Below are 21939 nucleotides of genomic sequence, written 5' to 3' on the forward strand. Positions count from 1 at the left end.
GCCCCGCTTGGGAGGGGGACCGTGTCCAACCCGATCGGCTTGTACCCACCCCGGCGCTTAGTACGGTGCCTGGCCCACGGTAAGCGCTTAACGAATACCACAGTTATTATTATTAGGGGCTCAACACAGCACTCCGCACACGGAGGGCCCTCGGTAAATCCCGACGATGGGGAGGAAGGGGAAGAGGAGGAAGACCCAGAGGGAGGCTCCCTCCGAAGCCGGCGGAAGGGACGATTGCCCCAGCCCACCCGGCCGCCCGGAACCCCCCGGCCCGTGGCGCCCCCCTCCTCACCTTCTGCAGCCTGGCCACCTTCTCGTAGCAGCCGTCCAGCTCCTGCCGGACGGCCCGGTTCTCCTCGGACAGGATCTCCACCATCTGCTGGGCCCGGGCCACGATGGCGAACGGGTCCACCGGGAGCGGCTGGTAGGGGCCCGGCGGCTGGCCCCGGGGCCCGGCCGGGTACGGCTCCGCGGGGGGCGGGGGCGGCTGGCCCAGGCGGTAGGGGTCCCCCGGGTGGAGGGGCTGCGGGGCCCTGGGCAGGAGCGGGCCCAGGTCGCCCGGGCTGGGGGTCAGGGGCGGCGGCTGGCAGGGGGAGAGCCTGGACGGCGGCGGGGACTGCAGCAGGGTCAAGGAGCCCAGGGACGTGAGCGAGGAGGTGGGGCTGTGATGGTGGGGGGGCCTCGGCAGAACCGCGTCCTGGCCCGGCCTGCCGGACGAGAGGGGAGTGAGCGCCCGGTGGTCCGCCGCCACCGCCGGTGGTATTGCGACAGGTGCTGCGCTAAGCACTAAGCGCTGGCATGGCTCGAATGCACCTGGAGGGGAGCCATCCCTGACCCACCCGGGAGACAGGGATTTCATCCCCATTCTGACAGGCGAGGAACCCGACAAATCAAGTGACTTGCCCAGAGTCGCGAGGCAGCCGCTTCCAGACCCGGGCTCTTTCCATCAGGCCATGTTGCTTCTTATGCAAGTACCCAGTCAATAGCATTTATTAACAATAACAATAATAATGGCATTTGTTAAGCACTTACTATGTGCCAGGTGCTGTACTAAGCCCTGAGGTGGGCCCGTCTCACACGGGGCTCACAGTCTCAATCCCCGTTTTACAGACGAGGTAACCGAGCCACAGAGAAGTGAAGTGACTTGCCAAGGTCACACAGCAGACAAGCGGCAGAGCCGGGACTAGACTCCCAGGTGCGTGCTCTACCCGCTACACCATCTGCACTTTACTGAGCGCTTGCTGTGAGCAGAGCTCTTGGGAGAGTACAACAGAACCATCTAACCAGACACACGCCCTGCCTACAAAGTGTAGAGCTTACAATCTCCTCCTGGGCTGGAGGCTTCCAACAGTTCAGCTCTAGAACTGAGTGTAACGTCAGGGTCCGTGTGCGCGAGTGAGCGATTACCTACGTGTGCACGCAAGACAGTCTGTGTGCATGGGCATGACTGTCTAGGCAGTGGAGTCGGTAGAGCTTACGTTCAAGAAGATCAGAACCGCCCCTCTAAAGAGCAAGCTCCCCGCGGGTAGGGATCATGTCTACCTATTCAATTGGACTGTACTCTCCCAAGTGTTTAGTACAGTGCTCTGCAAACAGTAAGTACAGATGTCATGAAATGATTCAGTAACAGGCCACCAGAAGAGACTGTGGCATCTCTAACCCTGGGGAATTTTTAAAGAAAGAATAACCACTCCTCTGTCCTGACTTGGGTGACCTTGGGCATGTCACTTCATTTCTCTGGGCCTCAGTTTCCTCATCAGGACAATATACCTGTTCTCCTTCCCTCAGAATGTGAGCTACGAATGGGGCAGGGGCTGTTTCCGATCCATCTGATTGTCTCGGATCAACCCCAGCGCTTAGCATAATAACACAAATAATAATGATGGCATCTGTTAAACTCTTACTATGCGCCAAACACTGGTCTAAGTGCTGGGGGAGATACAAGGTAATCAGGTTGTCCCATGTGTGCCTCAAGGTAACTGAGGCACAGAGAAGTGACTTGCCCAGAGTCACACAGCTGATATGTGGCGGAGCCGGGATTAGAACCCACAACCTCTGACTCCCAGGCCGGGGCTCTTTCCAATAAGCCATGCTCCTTCTCATAGTGCTTGGCAACTAGTTAGCAGTTAACAAACAATTGTTACCATTATCTTAAAAAAGCAAATGCTCATCTGGATGGCTGAGATATTCACTGGCCTGGGGACAGGGGACCTGGGGACAGGGGACCCGGGGACAGGGGACTAATGTCTACGACCTCATGACCCCCGTGCCCCTAGTTACTTGATGGAGAGATGACCCATGTGACCCCTGAGGCTAAACTCCTTGCCCGAAGGCCCCGCCCTCAGCATGGCATAGTGGATAGAGCAGGGGCCTGGGAGTCAGAAGGTCATGGGTTCTAATTCCGGCTCCGCCACATTCTGAAGTGGGCAAGACGCGTTGCTTCTCTGGGCCTCGTTATCACATCTGGATAATGGGGATTGAGACTGTGATTGAGACATGGGACAGGGACTGCGTTCACTGCCATCTGCCTCTATCTAGCCCGGCACAGAAGAAGCGCTTAACGAATACCATTATTAATATTATTATTATCCCCTTGCAACACTGCCTGTGTCGGGGAGAGGCAGAGGATTCCCAGCAGCAGCAGCTAAAGGGTTACCTTCCCCACATCCTCCTACGGCCCGGGTTGGTCAGCGGGCTGGGCGACTCCTTCCAGACCCCCTGCATTGTTTCAGAGAGGAAATGACCTCTAGGTTACTCACTGACACGGGCTTAGCCAGGGCTTTCAGCAGCCGCATATTCCACCCTGACCCTTCTCTGGGCCAAAGCTTTCTCTTCACCCCCTTCCCTGCTGTGCCCCTCCTCCTTTAATCCAGTCTTTCCCCTCCTTAAAAACTCTACCCCAAGTCCAGCCCTTCCATGAAGCACATGCCTGGGCAGGGAACTCAAGCGACTCGCCCACGGTCACGCAGCAGGCAAGTGGTGGAGCCGGGATTAGAAACCATGACTTTCCGACTCTCAGGCATGTGCTCTATTCACGATGCCATGCTGCTTCACGGAAGGGCTGGACTTTTAAGAAGGGGAAAAACTGGATTAAAGGAGGATGTAGTGGGGAGGGGCACAGCAGGGTGGGATCTGAGCACCATCAGCACTCAGCACAGTGCTCGGCACATAGTAAGCACTTAGCGAATACCACAGCTCTTATTAGGTATTGAAACGGTCCAAGGTACAGAAGGCCCAAAGTGGAGAATCTGCCAGCTCGAAGCCCAAGGGCAACCATATCAGCCCCGAGCACACACTAGGAGCAAGACAGGTCAGGGACGACCACGGGTGAGGACCCCCACTTCAGCCCCTTATTCTCCTTCCCATCCAACCCTGCTCCTCCCGTCGGGGCTTCCGAAATAGCAGTGGGACTAAAAAAGAAGCCGAAGGAAAGGATTCCTCCCCTCTAGACTATAGGCTTGTTGTCGGCAGGGAACGTGTCTGTTCATTTTACTCTACCAAGCGCTAAGAGCACATAGGCGCTCAATAAATACGACTGACTGACTGAGGGCTCGGGGTGCCCAGCCGGAGCTTACCACGGAACAGGGAAGTGTCTCTGAGCCCTCCCAGAGCCCTCCAGGGCCCGGGGGAGAGACCGACCCGTGGGGAAACCAGGCGATTCCCACCCACCTTCTGGGTAGAGGCGACCCCGATCAGCTCTCCTGCTCGGGCGAGCGTCCGTCGACACGGAGCGACGGGCGAGGGGGTTAAGGGTCTCGGAAATGCAAGTCGGCAGTCGGTTCTCCTCATCATCCATCCGTCCGCCTTTCCCCGCCAACGTCCCCCAAAACCACCCCATCCCCCTCTTCCCTCCAACCCTGGGGGAAGAGCGGCAGGGGGCCGGAGACGGAGGAATCGGGCGGAGGGACGCAGCTTACCTCATGGCCCCATACTCGGGCGGGTGCTGGTACCTCATGACCGGCCCCTCGGCTCTCCCGGGCTGGCTCAGGCGATGGTCGCCGTAGAAGTGGGCCACCTCCTTGCCCTGGGCGGGCGCGCTCTTGTACGGGTACTCCGGCGGCGGCCCCCTGGGCTCCACGCCCTTCAGGCCGGCTGGCCCCGGGGGCTTGTAGAAGTCGCCCGAGCCGCCGGGGGCCTGGTAGAGGTCGCCGGGCTGCGGCGGCGAGAGCGGGGCGCTGGTGACGGGCGCGTGGGCCTTGACGCCGCTGGTGGCCAGCGACAGCTGCATCAGCCGCTCGCTGAGGGACCGGACGTGGCCCCGCTTGAGGTCCCGGAGCCCCTCGTCCTGGTGGACCTTGCCCGGGTTGACCCGCTGGACGGCCGGCCGGCCCTCGGTGCGCATCTTCTGGTTGGTCACGCCCGTGACGTAGAAGGCGGCCCCGACGCTGGCGTGCTGCTGGCCCCGGAAGTACTGCGACTGGACCTTGGCCTCCTCGTAGGTCGGGAGGTCCTCGCCGGCCGCCAGCCTCGGCAGCAGCTGCTTCTCCATGACGCTGCTGTCCACCTGGATCTCCTGGCCCTGGGGCTCCTGCCGGGCCGCGTGGGCCCCGCCCGGCTGGGCCGGGTGCTCCTGGGGGCTCAGGCCCTCCCCCTGGGCGCCCGGCCCGCCGCCGCCGCCGCCCCCACCGGGGAAGGGGGCCACATTCCCCGTGGCTTGCTGGTGCAGGGCCAACAGGCCGCGGTTCTCATTGGAGTTGCCGTAGCGCAGCTGCTCTTGCAGTAGACGCTGTAACACCGTGGTGGCCGCTTGCTCGTCGGAATTCCTCATCGCCGCCGACGGGGCCTGGCGGGGGCGCGGTGGGAGGGGGCGCCCGGGAGGCCCCTGGCCTGGGAAGGGGAGGAGGGAGACGGGGGGGTGCCCAGGTGAGCAGCCAAGCCCACGGCGGGCTACTCTAATCCCAGCTCCCTAGCTGGTCTGCTGGGTCACCTTGGGCAGCTCATTTCACTTCTCTGGACCTCAGTGACTCATCTGCAAAATGGGGATTGAGACTGGGAGTCCCACATGGTTGTATTCACCCCAGGGCCTGGTAAATAGTAAGCGCTCAACCAATACCACAATTATCATTATTATTATTATTAACTCTCCCGGGGGGGCAAGCGGCTTCTCGGTCCCACCAGGCCAATGAGGAGGGAGAGGTCAACCAAGTAGCCCACTGCCTAGCCACCGGGCGGAGAATCGACCGAGAAGGGGTCCCCTAGGCACCTCACGAGCTGGTCAAGTCTCCCTCCTTCTCTGCAAGGTTGAGTTAAAAACAGTCCACTCAGGTTACTGGAGAGCAGGAATCCACGAATTGGAAAGGGACCAGGTTGCCTCCCTGTCTCTGTCCCGGTAGGCTGCCATTAGTAATAACAATAATAATAATAACATTAGTGTATTTGGTAAGCACTTACTATGTGCCAGGCACTGTACTGACCGCTGGAGTGGAATCAAGGAAATCGCGTCAGACACAGTCCCTGTCCCACAGGGGGGTTACAGTCTCGATCCCCATTTTACAGATGAGGTAACTGAAGCCCAGAAAAGTGAAATGACTTGTCCAAGGTCACACAGCAGACAAATGGCAGAGCCGGGATTAGAACCAATGACCTTTAGACTTCCAGGTCCGGGCTCTATGCACTACACCATGCGGCTTCCCATGGTGATCTGGGAGACAACTACTGTAAGCTCCTTCAGGGTGAGGATCATATCTATTAATTCTATTGTGTTGCAATCTCCCAAGCGTTTAGCACAGTGCTCTGAACACAATAAGCACTCATTAAATACCATTTTCGAAGCATTACTGAAGGCACATCTCCTCCAAGAGGCCTTCCCTGGTTTAGCCCTCATCTTCTCTTCTCCCGCTCCCTTCTACGTTGCCCTTGCTCTTGGATTTTGCTCCCTTTATTCTTCCCCGCCTCAGCCCTTCAGCACTTAATTCACTCATTCATTCCTTCAATCATATTTACTGAGCACTTACTAATCATAATAATAATGTTGGCATTGGTTAAGTGCTTATTATATGCCCAAGCACTGTTCTAAGCACTGGGGTAGATACAAGGTAATCAGGTTGTCCCACGGGGGGCTCACGGTCTTCAACCTCATTTTACAGATGAGGTCACTGAGGCACAGAGAAGTTAAGCGGCTTGCCCAAGGTCACACGGCTGACAAGTGGCGGAGCTAGGATTAGAACCCACAGCCTCTGACTCTCAAGCCTGTGCTCTTTTCCTAAGCCAGGCTGCTTCGTACTAAGCGCTTGGGAGAGTACAGTACAACAATAAACAGTGACATTCCCTGCCCACGATGAGCTGTGACTTCATAATTCCCTCTCCCCTTTCCCAAGGCATCCTGGGCTGGGATCCCAAAGGGTAAGTTAATCCTAGGGGAATTTTTGACTCCCAGAAGCCCCACTAGCTGCCCTGGGGCACCTTCCCCAGCCCCCCAACATCAGCCTACATGCTGAGAGCCCCCCGCCCCGGTCCATACCGATTTCTGCTGCCCCTCAGACCGGCCTCCTCGGGCAGAGGCGGGCCTCTCTGCTCATGCTCCACCACCGCCGCTGCCGATGACTCTCCGGTCACCTCTGCCTCGACCTGCGGGGAGAAGGAAGGCGTTCAAACAGTGTGGCCCTCCCCGGCTCCTTCACCCTCTCACCCCTCCCACAAGTCCTCATTCCTGGAGGGAACCAGCTGGGAATTCCATCTCGCCCAGAGCAGGAAAGAGTCCTCACGGTCCACCTGCCATTTGCCAGGAACCTGTCTCAGTGGGCCTGGGCTGGATCCTTTCTTAAGTGGTATTTGGTAAGCGCTTACTAGGTTCCGGTCACTGTACTAAGCGCTGAGACAGATACACGCTAATCAGCCCTGTCCCACATAGGGCTCACAGTCTTAACCCCCATTTTACAGATGAGGTAAATGAGACACAGAGAGCTGAAGTGACTTGCCCAAAGTAATCAGGTTGTATACAGTCCATGTCCCAAATAGGGCTCACGGGCTTAATCCCCATTTTTATGGATGAGGTAACTGAGGCCCAGAGAAGTGAATAGACTTGCTCAAAATCACGCAGCAGGCAAGAGGCAGAGCCAGGATTAGAACCCAGGTCCTTCTGATTCCCGGGCCCGAGCTCTATCCACTCACTAGACCACGCTGGATCAGGGCAGAATCCTCCACTGAAGGGTTGGGAGACTCCCCTCTCCCCAGTCCCAACCCCAGGGGGTGGGCGGAGAAGAAGAGTTCAGCCTGTACAAGCCATTAGCGTCCAGGAGGTGCCAGGCACTGGACCCACAAGGCAGGACGAGGGACTCTGAGCCATTTGCCACCCTCTGGTAGCCTGGAAGCTCTCAGCTCATTCATTCGTTCATTCATACTTACTGAGCGCTTACTGGGTGCAGAGTACTGTACTAAGCGACAACAACAGACACATTCCCTTCCCACAATGAGCTCACGGCTGTGCAGAAGTGGGGAGCAGGCAAGGGCTGCCCCTCTCTCGTGGGTCCAGAAGCTTCAGTGGGGGCTGGACCCACGAAGTCAATCAATACATTGTATTTATTGAGCACTTACTGTGCTCATTACGCGCTTGGGAGAGTCCAATACAACAGAGTTGGTAGGTACATTCCCTGCCCACGACCAGCTCACAGTGGGAGATAGACGTTGATGTAAACATATTATGGATATAGACAGAGATACGTGGGGCTGAGGGAGGGATGAATAAAGGGAAGCAAGTCAGGATGAGGTAGAAGGGAATGGGAGAAGAGGAAAGGAGGGCGTAGTCAGGGAAGGCCTCTTGGAGGAGATGTGCCTTCAATAAGGCTCTGAAGAAGGGGAGAGTCACGGTCTGTCGGATATGAGGAGGGAAGGCATTCCAGGCCAGTGGCGGGACGGGGGCAAGAGGTCGGCGACGAGATAGATGGGATCGAGTAAGTTGGCATTAGAAGAGCGAAGTGTGTGGGCTGGGTTGGAGTCAGAGAACAGCGAGGTGAGGTAGGAGGGGGCAAGGGGATGGACTGCTTTGGTCGCCCCATCTGGAGCCTCTGACGCTCAGCGGGGGTGAAGGGAAGAGGGAGACAGCTCCCGCAGGTCCTCCTGAGCCCGGGGAGACGGGAGTCCCGGGGTGAGAACTGCCCAGAGCCGGCTGAGGCTGGGTCAGGCCGACCTCCGCGCTCCACTCCCACCGGGCCCGACGTCTCAACTTTGGCCGCCGCCCAACCACCAAAACGACGATAAATGTGGACGAGTTATGGAGGGAGGGGGTGGCGGGACCCCAGCCTTCGCCAACCTCACTCCAGCTGGGACCCGAACATCTAGCAGGAAGGGACCCTCTGTCCTCCGCTATGGAGGAAGAGATGGGGGGCAAACGAGGAAATGCACAGGGATGAATTTTTGGGACAGTGGTCTAATAATAATAATAATTCACTCACACTCATTCAATCTTATTTATTGAGCAATTAGTATGTTCAGAGCACTATACTAAGCATTTGGGAGAGTATGCTACCACAACAGACAGACACATTCCCTGCCCACAATGAGCTTACAGTCTAGAGATTACAATTATGATACTTGTTAAGCGCTTACTATGTGCCAAGCACTGCTCTAAGCACCGCAGTAGATACAAGCTGATCAGGTTGGACACCGTCCTTGTCCCACATGGGGCTCACGCTCTTTGTTCTTATTTTACAGATGAGGTAACTGAGGCCCAGAGAAGTGACATGGCTTACCTGATGTCACACAAAAGACACGTGGGTGCAGCCGGGATTAGAACCCAGGATCTTCTGACTTCCAGGTCCATGCTCTACCCACTAGGCCGTACTGGAGCAGGGGCTTGTAAGCTCTTGTAGGCAGGGAAAGTGTCTACCAACCATCGTACTCTCTCAAGCGTTTAGTACAGAACTCCGTGCATGGAAAGTGCTCAATAAATACCACTGATTGATTAATTGATTCTAATCCCTGCTCCGCCACTTGACTCCCGTGTGACTTTGGGTAAATCATTTACTTTCTCTGTGCCTCATTTACCTGTGGAATTAAAGTGGCAATTAAAACTGTGAGCCCCCCATTTACCTTGTATCTACCCCGCTACAGGGCCTGGCACGTAGTAAGCTCTTAACAAATGCCATTAGAAAAACATAAAAGTAAATACAAGATGTTTGGTGGAAAGAGCCCAGCCTGGGAGTTGGAACAATTGGATCCTAACCCTGGCTCCGCCACTTGCCGTGTGTTCGGCCTTTGGGCAAACCCTTTGACTGCTTTGCGCCTCGGTTTGCTCATCTGTACAATGGGGACTTACTACCCGTTCTCCCTCTCCTTCGGCCCGAGAGCCCCAGGAGGGCCGGGAACTGTGTGCGACCGGATTATCTCATTCCTAAAACACAGCGCTTGCCACAAGGTAAGCGCTTACTGAATACCAGCACTGGGAGCATTTATCATTCTCAGCAGAGCAGGGCGTGTTCCCGGAGAAACCAGAGCAAACACCACTCCACTGCCTACATCCTACGCGTCCCTGTTACTCTGAGTAAAGGAAGCTGTCGCCGAGGGGGAAAGGAGGCCGACTCTCAGACAGGGGCTGTCAGATCGGAGACACCCACCCAAACACAAACGCCCCAAACCAGGCCAGATTTGGGGGGCGGGGGGGAACGTCCCTGGCCAACTGCCAGGATGGCGCCGCTTTGGGAGAAGACCCTTGCCCTCTTTCACACCCAAATGCTTAGCACAGTGCTCTCCCCACAGCAAGCACACAATTGTCTTGTCTTATGCTGTCGAGTCATCTCCGACCTACAGCGACTCCATGGACACAGCTCTTCCCGAATGCTCTTCCACCTCCTCCTGCCATCGTTCCGGTAGAGTATCCGGAGGGTTTTCTTGATCAAAATCTGGAAATGGTTTAAGCGTCGCCTCCTTCCGCGCGGTAAACTCGAGTCTCCGCCCTCAACTCTCCCGTGCCGCTGCTGCGCAGCAAAGTGAGTTTTGGCTTGTAGTGGATTGCCTTCCGCTCGCTAGCCACTGCCCAAGCTAGAAATGGATATGGCTAGGCCACTGCTTGACTCTCCCTCCCACAGTGGAGACTGGTAGAGGACTGGAAACTCTCCAGGTGCGACCTTGAGAGGGGGTTAAGCGCTCGATAAATACCATTAATTTCTCTTTCCTAGCATTCTCCCCATCCGGCTGGAGATACTGAGGGGGTCTCCCTCTCCAGAAGTTGGATTCTTATCACCCTCTTCACACAAGCCTCCGCAAAACCAAACACAGCAAAGGCCCGCCCCACCCACCAGGTACTTTGGGGTTTGGCTTTTTAAAGAAAGGGAAAAATCAGTCTGAAGAAGAGAGTTCTGCAGTCTCTCAAAGAACTCCTGTTCAGCTTCTTAACAAGAAGCATTCTGGAAGGAAAATGCTATTATTTTTAAAAAGGCCAGGAAAGATTCCTCCCCTCCCAAGTACACATACACAGGCACACATAGCCAGGGCAGAATCTCAACTGCTTTATAGGCAATGTATTGAAAGGTGTCGTGCTGTTTAAAATGCTTTGTACCACTGATCTAATAATAATTATTATTATTGTACTTCTTAGGCGTTCATTATGTGTCAAGCACTGTCCTAAGCACTGGGTAAGGTAATCAGATTGGACACCGTTCCTGTCCCACATGGGGCTCACAGACTAAATCAGAGTGAGGGAGATTTAATCCCCATTTTACAGATGAGGGAAATGAGGCACAGATAAGTCAAATGACTTTTTTATGGTATCTGTTAAGTGCTTATTATGTTTCAGGCACCATACTAAGCGGTGGGGTAGATACAAGTTAATGAGGTTGGACGCAGTCCCTGGCCCTACGGGGCTCACAGTCTTAATGTTCTTGTCTGTCTCCCCCGATTAGACTGAAAACCCGTCAGAGGCAGGGACTGTCTCTATCTTTTATCAATTTGTACATTCCAAGTGCTTAGTACAGTGCTCTGCACATAGTCAGCGCTCAATAAATACTATTGAATGAACCCCCATTTCACAGACGAGGTCACTGAGGCACAGAGAATTTAAATGACTTGCCCAAGACCACACAACAGACACGAGGTGGATCCAGGACTAGAACCCAGTCCTCTGCCTAGGACAAGGCACCTCACTCTTTTTTTTAAAATGAAACGAAACAGGCTCAGATCAGGCAGGTACACGGACCTCAAGCCAGTTCATTCGATTGTACTGACTGAGCGCTTACTGAGTGCAGAGCACTGTACTAAGCGCTTGGGAGGATACAATGCAACAACTAAGACACAATGAACCAGTCGGAATGGAAGACCTCCACCCGTCAGCATCCTGCCCTGGGTGCCCACAGAACGCCAATCTCTGACCCTTGGGATGGTGTGCGGCAAAGCCATGGCCCCTGCCCGCAAAGAGCTTACGGTCCAGTGGGGGTGACGGGAAGGGCCCGAAAAACGGACACACGCGACGGCGGCAGAGACGCAATGCGCGGAAAACGCAACCAGCAGAACCGTATCATGACTATCAGGAGGCTGCTGAAAAATGGAGTCCTCCCTCCCGTGGAAAAAGTGCTGGCCCACAGCTCAGGGAGTCAATCATGTTTATTAAGCGCTTACTGTGTGCAGAACACTGTAATAATAATAATAATGTTGGTGTTTGTTAAGCGCTTACTATGTGCCGAGCACTGTTCTAAGCGCTGGGGTAGACATAGGGGAATCAGGTTGTCCCACGTGGGGTTCACAGTCTTAATCCCCATTTTACAGATGAGGGAACTGAGGCACAGAGAAGTTAAGTGACTTGCCCACAGTCACACAGCCGACAAGTGGCACTTGGCTGTACTGTACTAAGCACTTGGGAAAGTGCACTATAACAATAAAGAGTGACAATGACTGCCCAGAACGAGCTCAGTCTAGCGGAGGGGACTGACATCAATACAAATAAATAAAATTACAGATATATACATTAGTGTTGTGGCGCTGGGAGAGGGGGGAAGAGCAAAGGGAGCAAGTCAGGGTGACGCAGAAGGGAGTGGGAGATGAGGAAAAGTCAACTGCACTGATTCAGTGCTGTGTGCAGAGCACTGTACTAAGCGTTTGGGAGAGTAGAATATAATAGATACTTTCCCTTTCCTCAGTGATCTTACAGTCTAGAGGGGGAGACAGACATTCACAGAAATAAATAAAATTAAGAAGGGCTGGCTGAGCTTTTCCTCCCACCAGCTTTATCAAGGAGGGATGGAGGAAAATTGGGAAGTCAAGGAAACTTGATTATCTGATGAAGCTTGGTCTGCTTGATCCAGACGATTTTATCTCCAGCAAAATGGAAAAGGGCCTTTAACTCGGCTTGACTCTTTGATCTCCTCTGGTGTGTCTACCAACTGTTATATTGTAATAATAATAATTATTATGGTATTTTTTAAGCGCTTACTACGTGCCTATGTGTATCTAAGCGAGGGGGTAGATACAAGGTAATCAGGTTGTCCCACATGGGGCTCATAGTCTTAATTCCCTTTTTACAGATGAGGTGACTGAGACCCGGAGAAATTAATAATAATAATAATAATAATAATGTTGGTATTTGTTAAGCACTTACTATGTGCAGAGCACTGTTCTAAATGCTGGGGGAGATACAGGGTAATCAGGTCGTCCCACATGAGGCTCACAGTTAATCTCCATTTTACAGATGAGGTAACTGAGGCACAGAGAAGTTAAGTGACTTGCCCAAGGTCACCCAGGAGACAATGGCAGAGCCGGGATTAGAACCCACGTCCTCTGACTCTCAAGCCCATGCTCTTGCCACTAGGGCACGTATTGTACTCTTCCAAAAGCTTAGTACAGTGCTGGGCACACAGTAAAGGACTCAATAAATACTATTGATCCAGCGCTTAGAACAGTGTCCAGTGCTTAGAACAGTGCTTCACACATAGTAAGCACTTAACAAATACCATCATTATTATTACAAGATTATACAAACCTAAAAACACACACACTCATTCATTTTCATTCAGTTGTATTTAACTAAGCGCTTACTGTGCGCAGAGCGCAGTGCTTGGGAGAGTACAAAATAACAATAAACAGACATATTCCCTTTCCACAACAAGCTTAAAAATAATAATAATAATGATGGTATTTGTTAAATGTTTACTATGTGCCAAGCACTGGGGTAGATACAAGGTAAACAGGTTGTTCCACGTGGGGTTCACAGTCTTCCTCCCCACTTTACAGATGAGGTCACTGAGGCACAGAGAAGTGAAATGACTGGCCCAAAGTCACCCAGCTGACAAGCGGAGGAGCGGGATTAGAACCCACGACCTCTGACTCCCAAGCCCAGGCTCTTGCCACTAAGCAACGCTTACAGGTACACACGCTTGGCAGCAATCGAGGCAAGGTCTGAACTTCGGCATCCCTGCGAAGACGATCTTCCCGAGAGGAACACACACTTCGGGCGACTCCGGTACCTCGGCATCCTTTGTCTTTTAGAAAAAACTTGGCCGGAAGACCCCCCCTTTACGACAAACTCCTCTAGGACCAAACCACCCCAGAGTGAGTTTCCTGGAAGTCATGACAGCTTCCTAATGTTTAACAGATTTCCCAAGTTCCAAGACTCCCCACACCGGCCTCCTTCCACTCTGTGACAAAGAAGATGGAACTTCCCAGCCAGGTCCGCGGGAGAAACTCGATCCCGAAGCCTTCGGGCTGAGAGGCCTGAACACAGGAGGTGATTCCAGTACCAACGGCTGGCACTGCCTCGCCTGCCCTCGTCTCTATCTGCGTGTCGCCGCGGGAGCAGGGAATGTGTCTGTTTATTGTTATATTGTACTCTCCCAAATGCTTAGTATAGTGCTCTGCACACAGTAAGCGCTCAATAAATGCGGCTGAATGAATAAATGAAGGGCACCGAGCCAGCAGGCGGGCAGGAGTGCTGCCAAGCATGAGCAAAGGTTTTCGCTTTTGTGCCGGGCCCGAAATGACCATGGCACGGGGCCACGGCTGCCCCGTAGCCCCAAAACCCAGCAGGAAGTTGGCTCCGTAGCCACAGTGGTCTTTGCCACTGCTGGGCCTGTCCTACCTAAGGAGCCGGGCCATCGCACAACCATGAGAGCTTGCTCCGCCTCAGTCACAGGGACCAGTGGAAAAAACCTGCTGAATGGAGCTGAGAGGGACCTGGGTTCTAATCCTGGTTCTGCCACTTGCCTGCTGCGTGACCCTGGGCCAGTCGCTTAACCTCTCTGCGCCTCAGTTTTCTCATCTGTAAAAATGGGAATCAAACATCTGTTCCCCCTTCCATTTATATTGGGAGCCCTGAGGAACATAGGGACTGTTTCTGATCTGGTTGTACTGTAGCTACCCCAGAACAGTGCTTGACATATAGTAAGCACTGAACAAATAGGGTACTTGTTCAGTGCTTACTATGTGCCAAGCACTGTATTAAGCGCAGGGGTGGATGCAAGCAAATGGGGTTGGATACAGTCCCTATCCCACACGGTGCTCACAGTCTCAATCCCCATTTTAAAGATGAGGTCACTGAGGCCCAGAGAACTCAAGTGACTTGCCCAAGGTCCCACAGCAGACACGTGGAGGAGTCGGCATTAGAACCCATGACCTTCTGACGCTCAGGCCTGGGCTCTATCCACTATGGCAGGCTGCTTCTCTACCGTGATTATGGAAGGTTCTCCTGTCGAAGACATGGAGGGGCGGCTTCGGCCACCACTAGGGCCCCGTCCCCAGGGGCCGATTCTTTCGGAAACACCAATCCCCAAGGGTTTTTTCTTTGCTGGGCCCCCCCAGCTTGGAGGGTTGGGGTAGCCCCTTCCCCTGACACCACAGGTGGCCAAGGAGGCCATTCTCTCCGCGGCCCCCTGCCTCGTCCAGAGCGGTCGGGCCGGTCCCCTGGCTCTACTCCCAGGCTCGGCCGCTCCGGGTGGCCCCCCTAACTCACCAAAGACACATCGAGGACAGCCATCTGCGGGGCCGGGGCCGCCCGCTTTCAAGGAAACAAGTGAGCTCTGTCCGCAGGCCGAGGAGAACGGGCTCTCCCGGCCCCGGGCTCACCGCCCGTCTCCCCCGGCCCCCCGAGCGGGACCCGGCGATGCCAAGGCCAGGCGGGATCTCAGTCGGGACCACACCTACGGAAAGCCAACTCTGTCCCCCCACGCGCCCCAGATCTTACGAAACGGCCCGTGGAACGCGAGCCCTCCCTGGCCACGGGCTCTCGCCCCAGGTGGCCGCCCCGCCGGGGAGCTCGCGAGGCGGAGTTTTGGGTGCGGGGGCCACCGGTTCGCGCCGGCGGGCCCGCTGGCCCAGGCGGCTCACCCGGGGGGCTCCTGGCCGGTCCGCCGCCGGGGTCCCCGGGGCGCCTTTCTCCTGTGCCCCGTTCTTCGAGTCAGCCCGGTGGGGCTCAGGTGCAGCTGAAGCAGGTGTGGCAGGTGCGTGGACGGGGGCCAGTGATCCTTAGCTTCATTCCACAGAGGCCCAGTCACTGCCCAGAGGGAGAAGGGAGGAGGCAAGGAGGCACCTCCCTCCCCGCCCCTCTCCCCTCCCCTCCGACACCGGCCCGCCCCGCCAACTGCCAACCCCTGGAACCCGTCGGGACGCCATTGCACAACTAGACATGTTGCTTCCTTGCCTTTCCCAGGAAAGCAGGGGCCGAAACAGGAGGCAAAGCCCGGAGGAAAAATACCAACCCCGGAGGGTCTCACAGGGTTGCCTTGAGTCAGTCACTCGTATTTATTGAGCGCTTACTTTGTGCAGAGCCCTCTACTAAGTGCTCGGGAGAGGACAATAATTCCCTGCCCATAAATTTACAGTCTTGAGCAGCACCCGCCCCGTGACGTCTGACTCTCCCACCTCCAAATCACTGTGCGATAATAATGATGGCATTTGTTAAGCGCTTACTATGTGCAAAGCACTGTTCTACGCGCTGTGGGGTGATACAAGGCAATCAGGTTGCCCCACGTGGGGCTCACAGTCTTAATCCCCATTTTACAGATGAGGTAACTGAGGCACAGAGAAGTGAAGTGACTTGCCCGAAGTCACACAGCTGACAAGTGGCAGAGCCGGGATTAGAAGCCATGACCTCTGATTCCCAAGACCATGCTCTTTCCACTGAGCCAAGCTGCTTCCCGGGGGGTGTAGACCCCCTGCCCCCCGAACACCACAAACCCACTCTCCTCCTCCATGTTGTCTGCCTGGATTGACACTAGCTGACACCTCCCACCCCACCCTCCAGTCACTCCACCCTAGGAAGTGAGTAAATTAGAAACACGTGTTCCTTTCTGTAGTTTAAATTCTGAGTCTTCGCTGGCCTTTGCCTCAGACTTTTGTATTTTATTTCTAGTCCTCACATCTGAGTCTGCCCAGTATTAACTGGGGTGCATGCTAAGCACTTACTCTGTGCGCAGCACTGTATTAAGCACTGGGAGAGATGAGAGACCATGTGCGTGAGTGTGTGTATGAACTGTCTCAACCGTTCAACGACAAACCCTGAGGGCAAAGAGAGAGAGCACGAGAGAGTGTTTGTGTGTTTGTGTGAGTGTGTGCTCGCCTTTCCTCTCCCTTCAGACTATCAGTTTATTGAAGACTGGGACCCTATCTTCTACTTGTTCTGCCCCTCTCCCAGTGCCGAGACCCAAATTCTGCCCTCTACACAGACAGTTAACTCGCGTGGCTCAGTGGAAAGAGCCTGGGCTTCGGAGTCAGAGGTCATGGGTTCGACTTCCGGCTCTGCCACTTGTCAGCTGTGTGACTGTGGGCAAGTCACTTAACTTCTCTGTGCCTCAGTTACCTCATCTGCAAAATGGGGATTAACTGTGAGCCTCACGTGGGACAGTGAACAGTGCTCTGCACATAGTAAGCGCTTAACAAATACCAATATTACTATTATTACTATGACTGTGGTATTTGTTAAGAGCTTATTATGTGCCAGGCACTGTACTAAGCACTGGGGTGGATACAAGCAAATCAGGTTGGACACAGTTTCTGTCCTATCAGGGGCTCACAGTCTTAATCTCCATTTTACAAAAGAGGTCACTGAGGCCCAGAGGAGTGAAGCGATTGGCACAAGTCCATCCGTCGGACCAGTGGCAGGGCCAGGATTAGAACCCAGGTCCTCTGACTCCCGGGCCCGGGCTCTATCCGCTAGGCTATGCTGCTTCTCTCCATCTTCCACTCCCCCGACCCCAGACGCCCACATCCCATCCCGACTGCCCGTTCTACAAGTCTCCTTATCTTTAATCGAATGTGCTGGGCCTCCTCGCCCTTCTGCCCGCCAAAGGGACATCCATCCTCCGTCATCTCGCCTCCCCATGTGGATGCCCGCAGAAACCGCTCCCTTCGCCGGCCGATTTCCCCGGCTAACCTGAGCCTTTCACCCCGCGACGGAACAAGAGAGAGGGGGCTTCCCGGGGAGAGAGAGACACGACTTCCCAAAGGCCAGGGGGCTCCAAGGCCAGGGGACTCTCCCCTTGCCCACGAGCCAGAGGCCAAGCTCTCCCATCCGTCAATCAATCACCCGTCCGGACCACCGAGTCACTGGGCGGGAGTGGGGGGGTTCAAAATTCATCCCCCGGAGGAGAGCGACGTCTTATGGTGTTCCTTCATCCCCTGCCACAGCTTTTCCCCACCATATGAGAAGTTCCGACCCGGCAGCAAAGGTAGGGATGGACTAGGGTTGGGGGCTCGCACCCCTTCCCTCTCTACAGTGGGGCGCAGTGGCTAGAGCACGGGCCTGGGCGAAGGAAGGTCATGGGTTCTAATGCCGGTTCCACCATTTCTCTGCTGCGTGACCTCAGGCAAGTCACTTGACTTCTCTGGGCCTCTGTGACCTCATCTGTAAAATGGGGATTGAGACTGTGAGCCCCACGTGGGTCAAGGACTGTGTCCAACCTAATTTGTTTGTATCCACCCCAATGCTTAGTACAGTGCCTGGCATATAATCAGTGCTTAAAAAATACCATAAATATTATCATTATTACTTCCAACCTCCTGGGACCGGTTGGTTCAGGCGGGGGCGGCAGGGAGGGAAACAAGAGGAGAAGGGCTGACGAAGTCCACATTTGTCCGCTAACGGCACAAATCCTACGTACACTAACCCCTACTCGGCCCCCTACTCCGCCCCTGAAATAATAATGACAACTGAAGTTTCTTGTTAAAAGATTACTTTGTGCCAAGCACTAAACTCAGCCCTGGGACGGATTTGAGGTAATTAGTTTGGACCCAGGCCTCACCCAACACGGTCTAAGTAGGAGGGAGAGCAGGCACTGGATCCCCATTGTTCACACAAGGAAATTGAGGCGCAGAGAAGCTGGGTGACTTGCCCAAGGCCACCCAACAACCAGGTGGCAGAGCAAGAATCAGGTCTTAGACTCCCAGGCCCGTGTTTTTTCCATTAGGCCACCATTTTTTCTCAAAAGTCGGGTTTGGCAACACAAGTGGTCACTCTGTGGGAACGGATCCCCACATTTTAACTCTCAAGGGGCCTCTCAAAGACAGCTCTGAGATGGTCACCCCAAAAGCCGGAAAGAGAACTTGGCTATCCACAACGGACCGACCCGGCCGGAAGAGAACATGGAAATGTGAGAAAGAGGTCGAGACGTTCCTTTAAAAGATGTTCTCCTGCAGTAATTTCCCCGCCCCAGCCCCTGCTGTCTGTGATTTATATCTCGGAAGAAATGCCATTAATGCGATGAAAATTCATACCCTGGAAAAAAAAAAAGTCACCCAGATGAGGATATGATGCTCTAATTAACAGGCTAATGAGAATATTTTAATTGAACTATTCCTATCAACCTGCTCTTAAGTTTCTAGAGCAATTTCGTAAATGTATGTCAAGCCTGCCTGGATTTTTAATTCCTTTTCTCCGATTTAAAGACGCAAACACGCACAGACACACACTTTTTCCTCTCCTCACCCCCACCTCCTGACTCCATTCCCCTTATTGCTGCTTGCCACGGACACTGTCTGATGTCAGCAATCCCTCCGGCCACAACTATGCCAGGCATGCATCCTCCGCCATCCTCCCTTTCAATTCCGCAGTCTCTCTGCTCCCCTTCCCGATGGAAGCCACGGGCCCCTCGGATAATGAGAAGCATGTGCAGGGGAAAACGCACTCTTGGAAAAAGACAAAGCAGGCAGGCGTCGGCTTCGTCTCCTCGGCGAAGGCCGAGAAAAATGTTTACGGCAGGACAGTTAGTCCCGATTGGCGGTTGGGATCGGAATGGGGGGCTGAGGAAAAACAAAAGGGAGTGGGACCCGTGCCCTGGCTGTGGGGAAGCAGTGTTTTGGAAAAACTCGGAAAATCCTGAAATCCCCTCCCTCCTCCTCCCGCTCTTCCGCCTCCGAGGAACGTTTACTCTTTCCACTTTTCATCCCGCTTTTTGGGTACTTAAGCTCTGACGTGCCTGAAGAAGACCTGAGAAGGTCCCGGCGTGGCCAAATATTCCGTCATTAATAGAATCCAATGTGTTGAAAACTCTAATGGCCCAGATTCACTCACTGGCTATCATCAATGTGTGTCACAAAGCAAAAATGACTCAAGCCTCGGGAGGAAAAGGAAGATTTCATTTGCTTAGGCCTCTCTCTCTTTCTCTTTCTCTCTCCCCTCTCTTTAATCTCTCGCGGAATGTTTGAAGGCTTTGAAGAAGTCCTCACCCTTTCTTCGGTACATGCAAATTAATAAGCGTTTTTGAAACGACTCTTCCGCAGCAGAGCAGCACCTCCTGAGCCGCTGGGAAGACTCTTCTGAATTTCGGTTTATCAGAGTATCATGGGGGTTAAAAAAATATATATGGGGGGGAGGGAGGATGTGGAAGTCATGGAACGGAACAACCGACAGTGGAAACGGGGAAGCCTAAATTTTACTCTCCCAGTCAGTACGGCCCTAGATCGCCACAGGGAGAGTGAATAGCAAAGCTTATTAAAAATAAACACTTGCTCTGGACCCTGTAATAATCATACCTTCCCAGCCAAAAAGCATCTTTCATCCAGTGCTCTCTTCCAGGAGCGAAGCCAGTCTCAACACTTCTGCCAAAGACTCACAGCCCTGTTTCTCGGACAGGTAGACTGATGCCCAAACTCCTCTTGGTCACCCTACCTGGCAGCATGGGGTTCAGAAAAGAGCCGGGAAAGTCCACCTCCAGCCTGCTCAGTAACAAGGCCTCTTGATTGAAGTCAATCAATAGCATTTATAAAGGGCAAACTCAGGGAGGGCACTGTACTAGACGCTTGCAAGAGAACAACTGAGTTCATCCTTAGGATTCTTGCCCAAGAACAAGCTTCCGATCTGGTAGAGGGGAGAAGCCAGGCACTAAAATTCCAAGTGTCGGGGGGAAAGAACAGAGTTTACAGATCTGTACTCAAACGCTATGGCAGGGAGAGGGATAAAATCTAGGGAAAGAACGGACTCGGACCCTCAGGGAGCTGAGCCAAGCTCGGGGAAACAGAATCTCTACTGTTCCTTCTCGGCTGCTAGATCCTGGTGTCCTGAAGCCCCTGAGGCTCCCACTGAAAACCAAAACAACAACAAAAAAACTTGAGTCCTAAAAACAATAATAATCGTCGTATGTTTAGCTCTTACTATATGCCAAGCTCTATGCAAAGCGCTGGGATCCATACAAGGTAATTAGGTTGAACAGTCCCTGCCCCCCATAACTGTGGTATTTGTTAAGCTTTTACTCTGCGGCAGGCACTGTGCTAAGCGCTGGGGTGGATACAAGCAAATCAGGTTGGACACAGCCCCTGGCCCACATGGGCCTCGGTTTTAATCCCCATTTTACAGATGAGGTCACTGAGGCCCAGAGAAGTGAAGTGACTTGTCCAAGGTCACACAGCAGACAAGTAGAGTTGGGATTAGAACCCCTGACCTACTGACACCCAGGCCCGTGCTCTATCTGCTAAGCCACTGGGGTGACTGGGCTGGGAGAAGGGAGGCTGGTGAAATTTTCAAGAGGCGGCTAAATTTTCCACCCTCAGGAAGCCCTAAGGGGTAAATGCCAAGGTGCCCTCCTGCCCCAGCTTGGCCCAATGGAAAAAGCCCAGGCCTGGGAGTCAAAGGACCTGCATTCTGCCACTTTTTTTTTAATGGCATTTATTAAGTGCTTACTATGTGCCAGGCACTGTATTAAGAGCTGGGGTAGCTACAAGCTAATCAGGTTGGATCCAGTCACCCGTCCTGCATGAGGTCTTAGTCCTCATTTTACAGATGAGGAAACTGAGGCCCAGAGAAGTGAAGTGACACAGCAGACGATTAGCAGAACCGGGTTTAGAACCCAGGTCCTTCTGAATCCCAGGCCCGTGCTCTATCCATTAGGCCACTTGTCTGCTGTGTGACCTTGGGCAACTCACTTCCCTGCTCTGGGCCTCAGGTTTCCTATCTGGAAAATGGGGATTTAATAGATGACTGTTCTCCCTCCTGCTGAGACTGAAAGCCCCATGCTGCCCGGCAGAGTGGATAAAGCACAAGTCTGAGAGTCCGGAGGTCATGGGTTCTAATTCCAGATCCGCCATTCGTCTGCTGTGTGGCCTTGGGCATGTCACTTTACTTCTCTGCACCTCAGTTACCTCACCTGTAAAATGGGGATTGAGACTGTGAGTCCCACGTGGGTCAGGGACCGGGTTCAACTTGATTTGCTGGTATCCAACCCAGCGCTTAGTACAGTGCTTGGCACATAGTAAGCTTTTAACACATACCACTTTTATCATTATTACTTCATGCCCAAGTCACACCACGGGAATGTCAAATTACCCACAGCACTCCACACCTGGATCCCTAAAAGGGAAGTTCAGGCCTGGGCTCAACCTGTCCTCCGTGTGGTCATTCAGTCCAGCTGGGAGCCTTGTCCAGCCGGGGCTCGTGATTTCACCTTGTTTTTCAATTTTAAAAGAATTTTCTCTCTCATCCTTCCCTTTGGCTAAACTCCCCACCCCCAAAATGCTCTGTGTCCCTCCAATTTGGCCGGTCTGTGATTTGGGGCAGCTCCCAACCCAATCGGTCGGTGGAATGTATAGAGCCCT

General features: G+C 53.8%; 1 protein-coding gene across 1 annotated transcript in view; it reads right to left on the bottom strand.

Annotated features, from left to right (window-relative positions):
- AMOT (angiomotin) overlaps nucleotides 1-21939 on the bottom strand; it is a 48541-nt gene that overhangs the window by 20146 nt on the left and 6456 nt on the right. Inside the window, exons 2-4 of the mRNA XM_029067817.2 lie at nucleotides 6461-6567; nucleotides 3918-4827; nucleotides 293-707 (exon numbers count right to left, since the gene is read on the bottom strand). Of these exons, the coding sequence (XP_028923650.1) occupies nucleotides 293-707; nucleotides 3918-4768 (1266 nt within the window). The 5' untranslated portion in view covers nucleotides 4769-4827; nucleotides 6461-6567. The remainder of the gene's footprint in view (nucleotides 1-292; nucleotides 708-3917; nucleotides 4828-6460; nucleotides 6568-21939) is intronic.

The sequence above is a fragment of the Ornithorhynchus anatinus genome, chromosome 6, assembly GCF_004115215.2.
Source record: "Ornithorhynchus anatinus isolate Pmale09 chromosome 6, mOrnAna1.pri.v4, whole genome shotgun sequence".
Lineage (NCBI taxonomy): Eukaryota > Metazoa > Chordata > Mammalia > Monotremata > Ornithorhynchidae > Ornithorhynchus > Ornithorhynchus anatinus.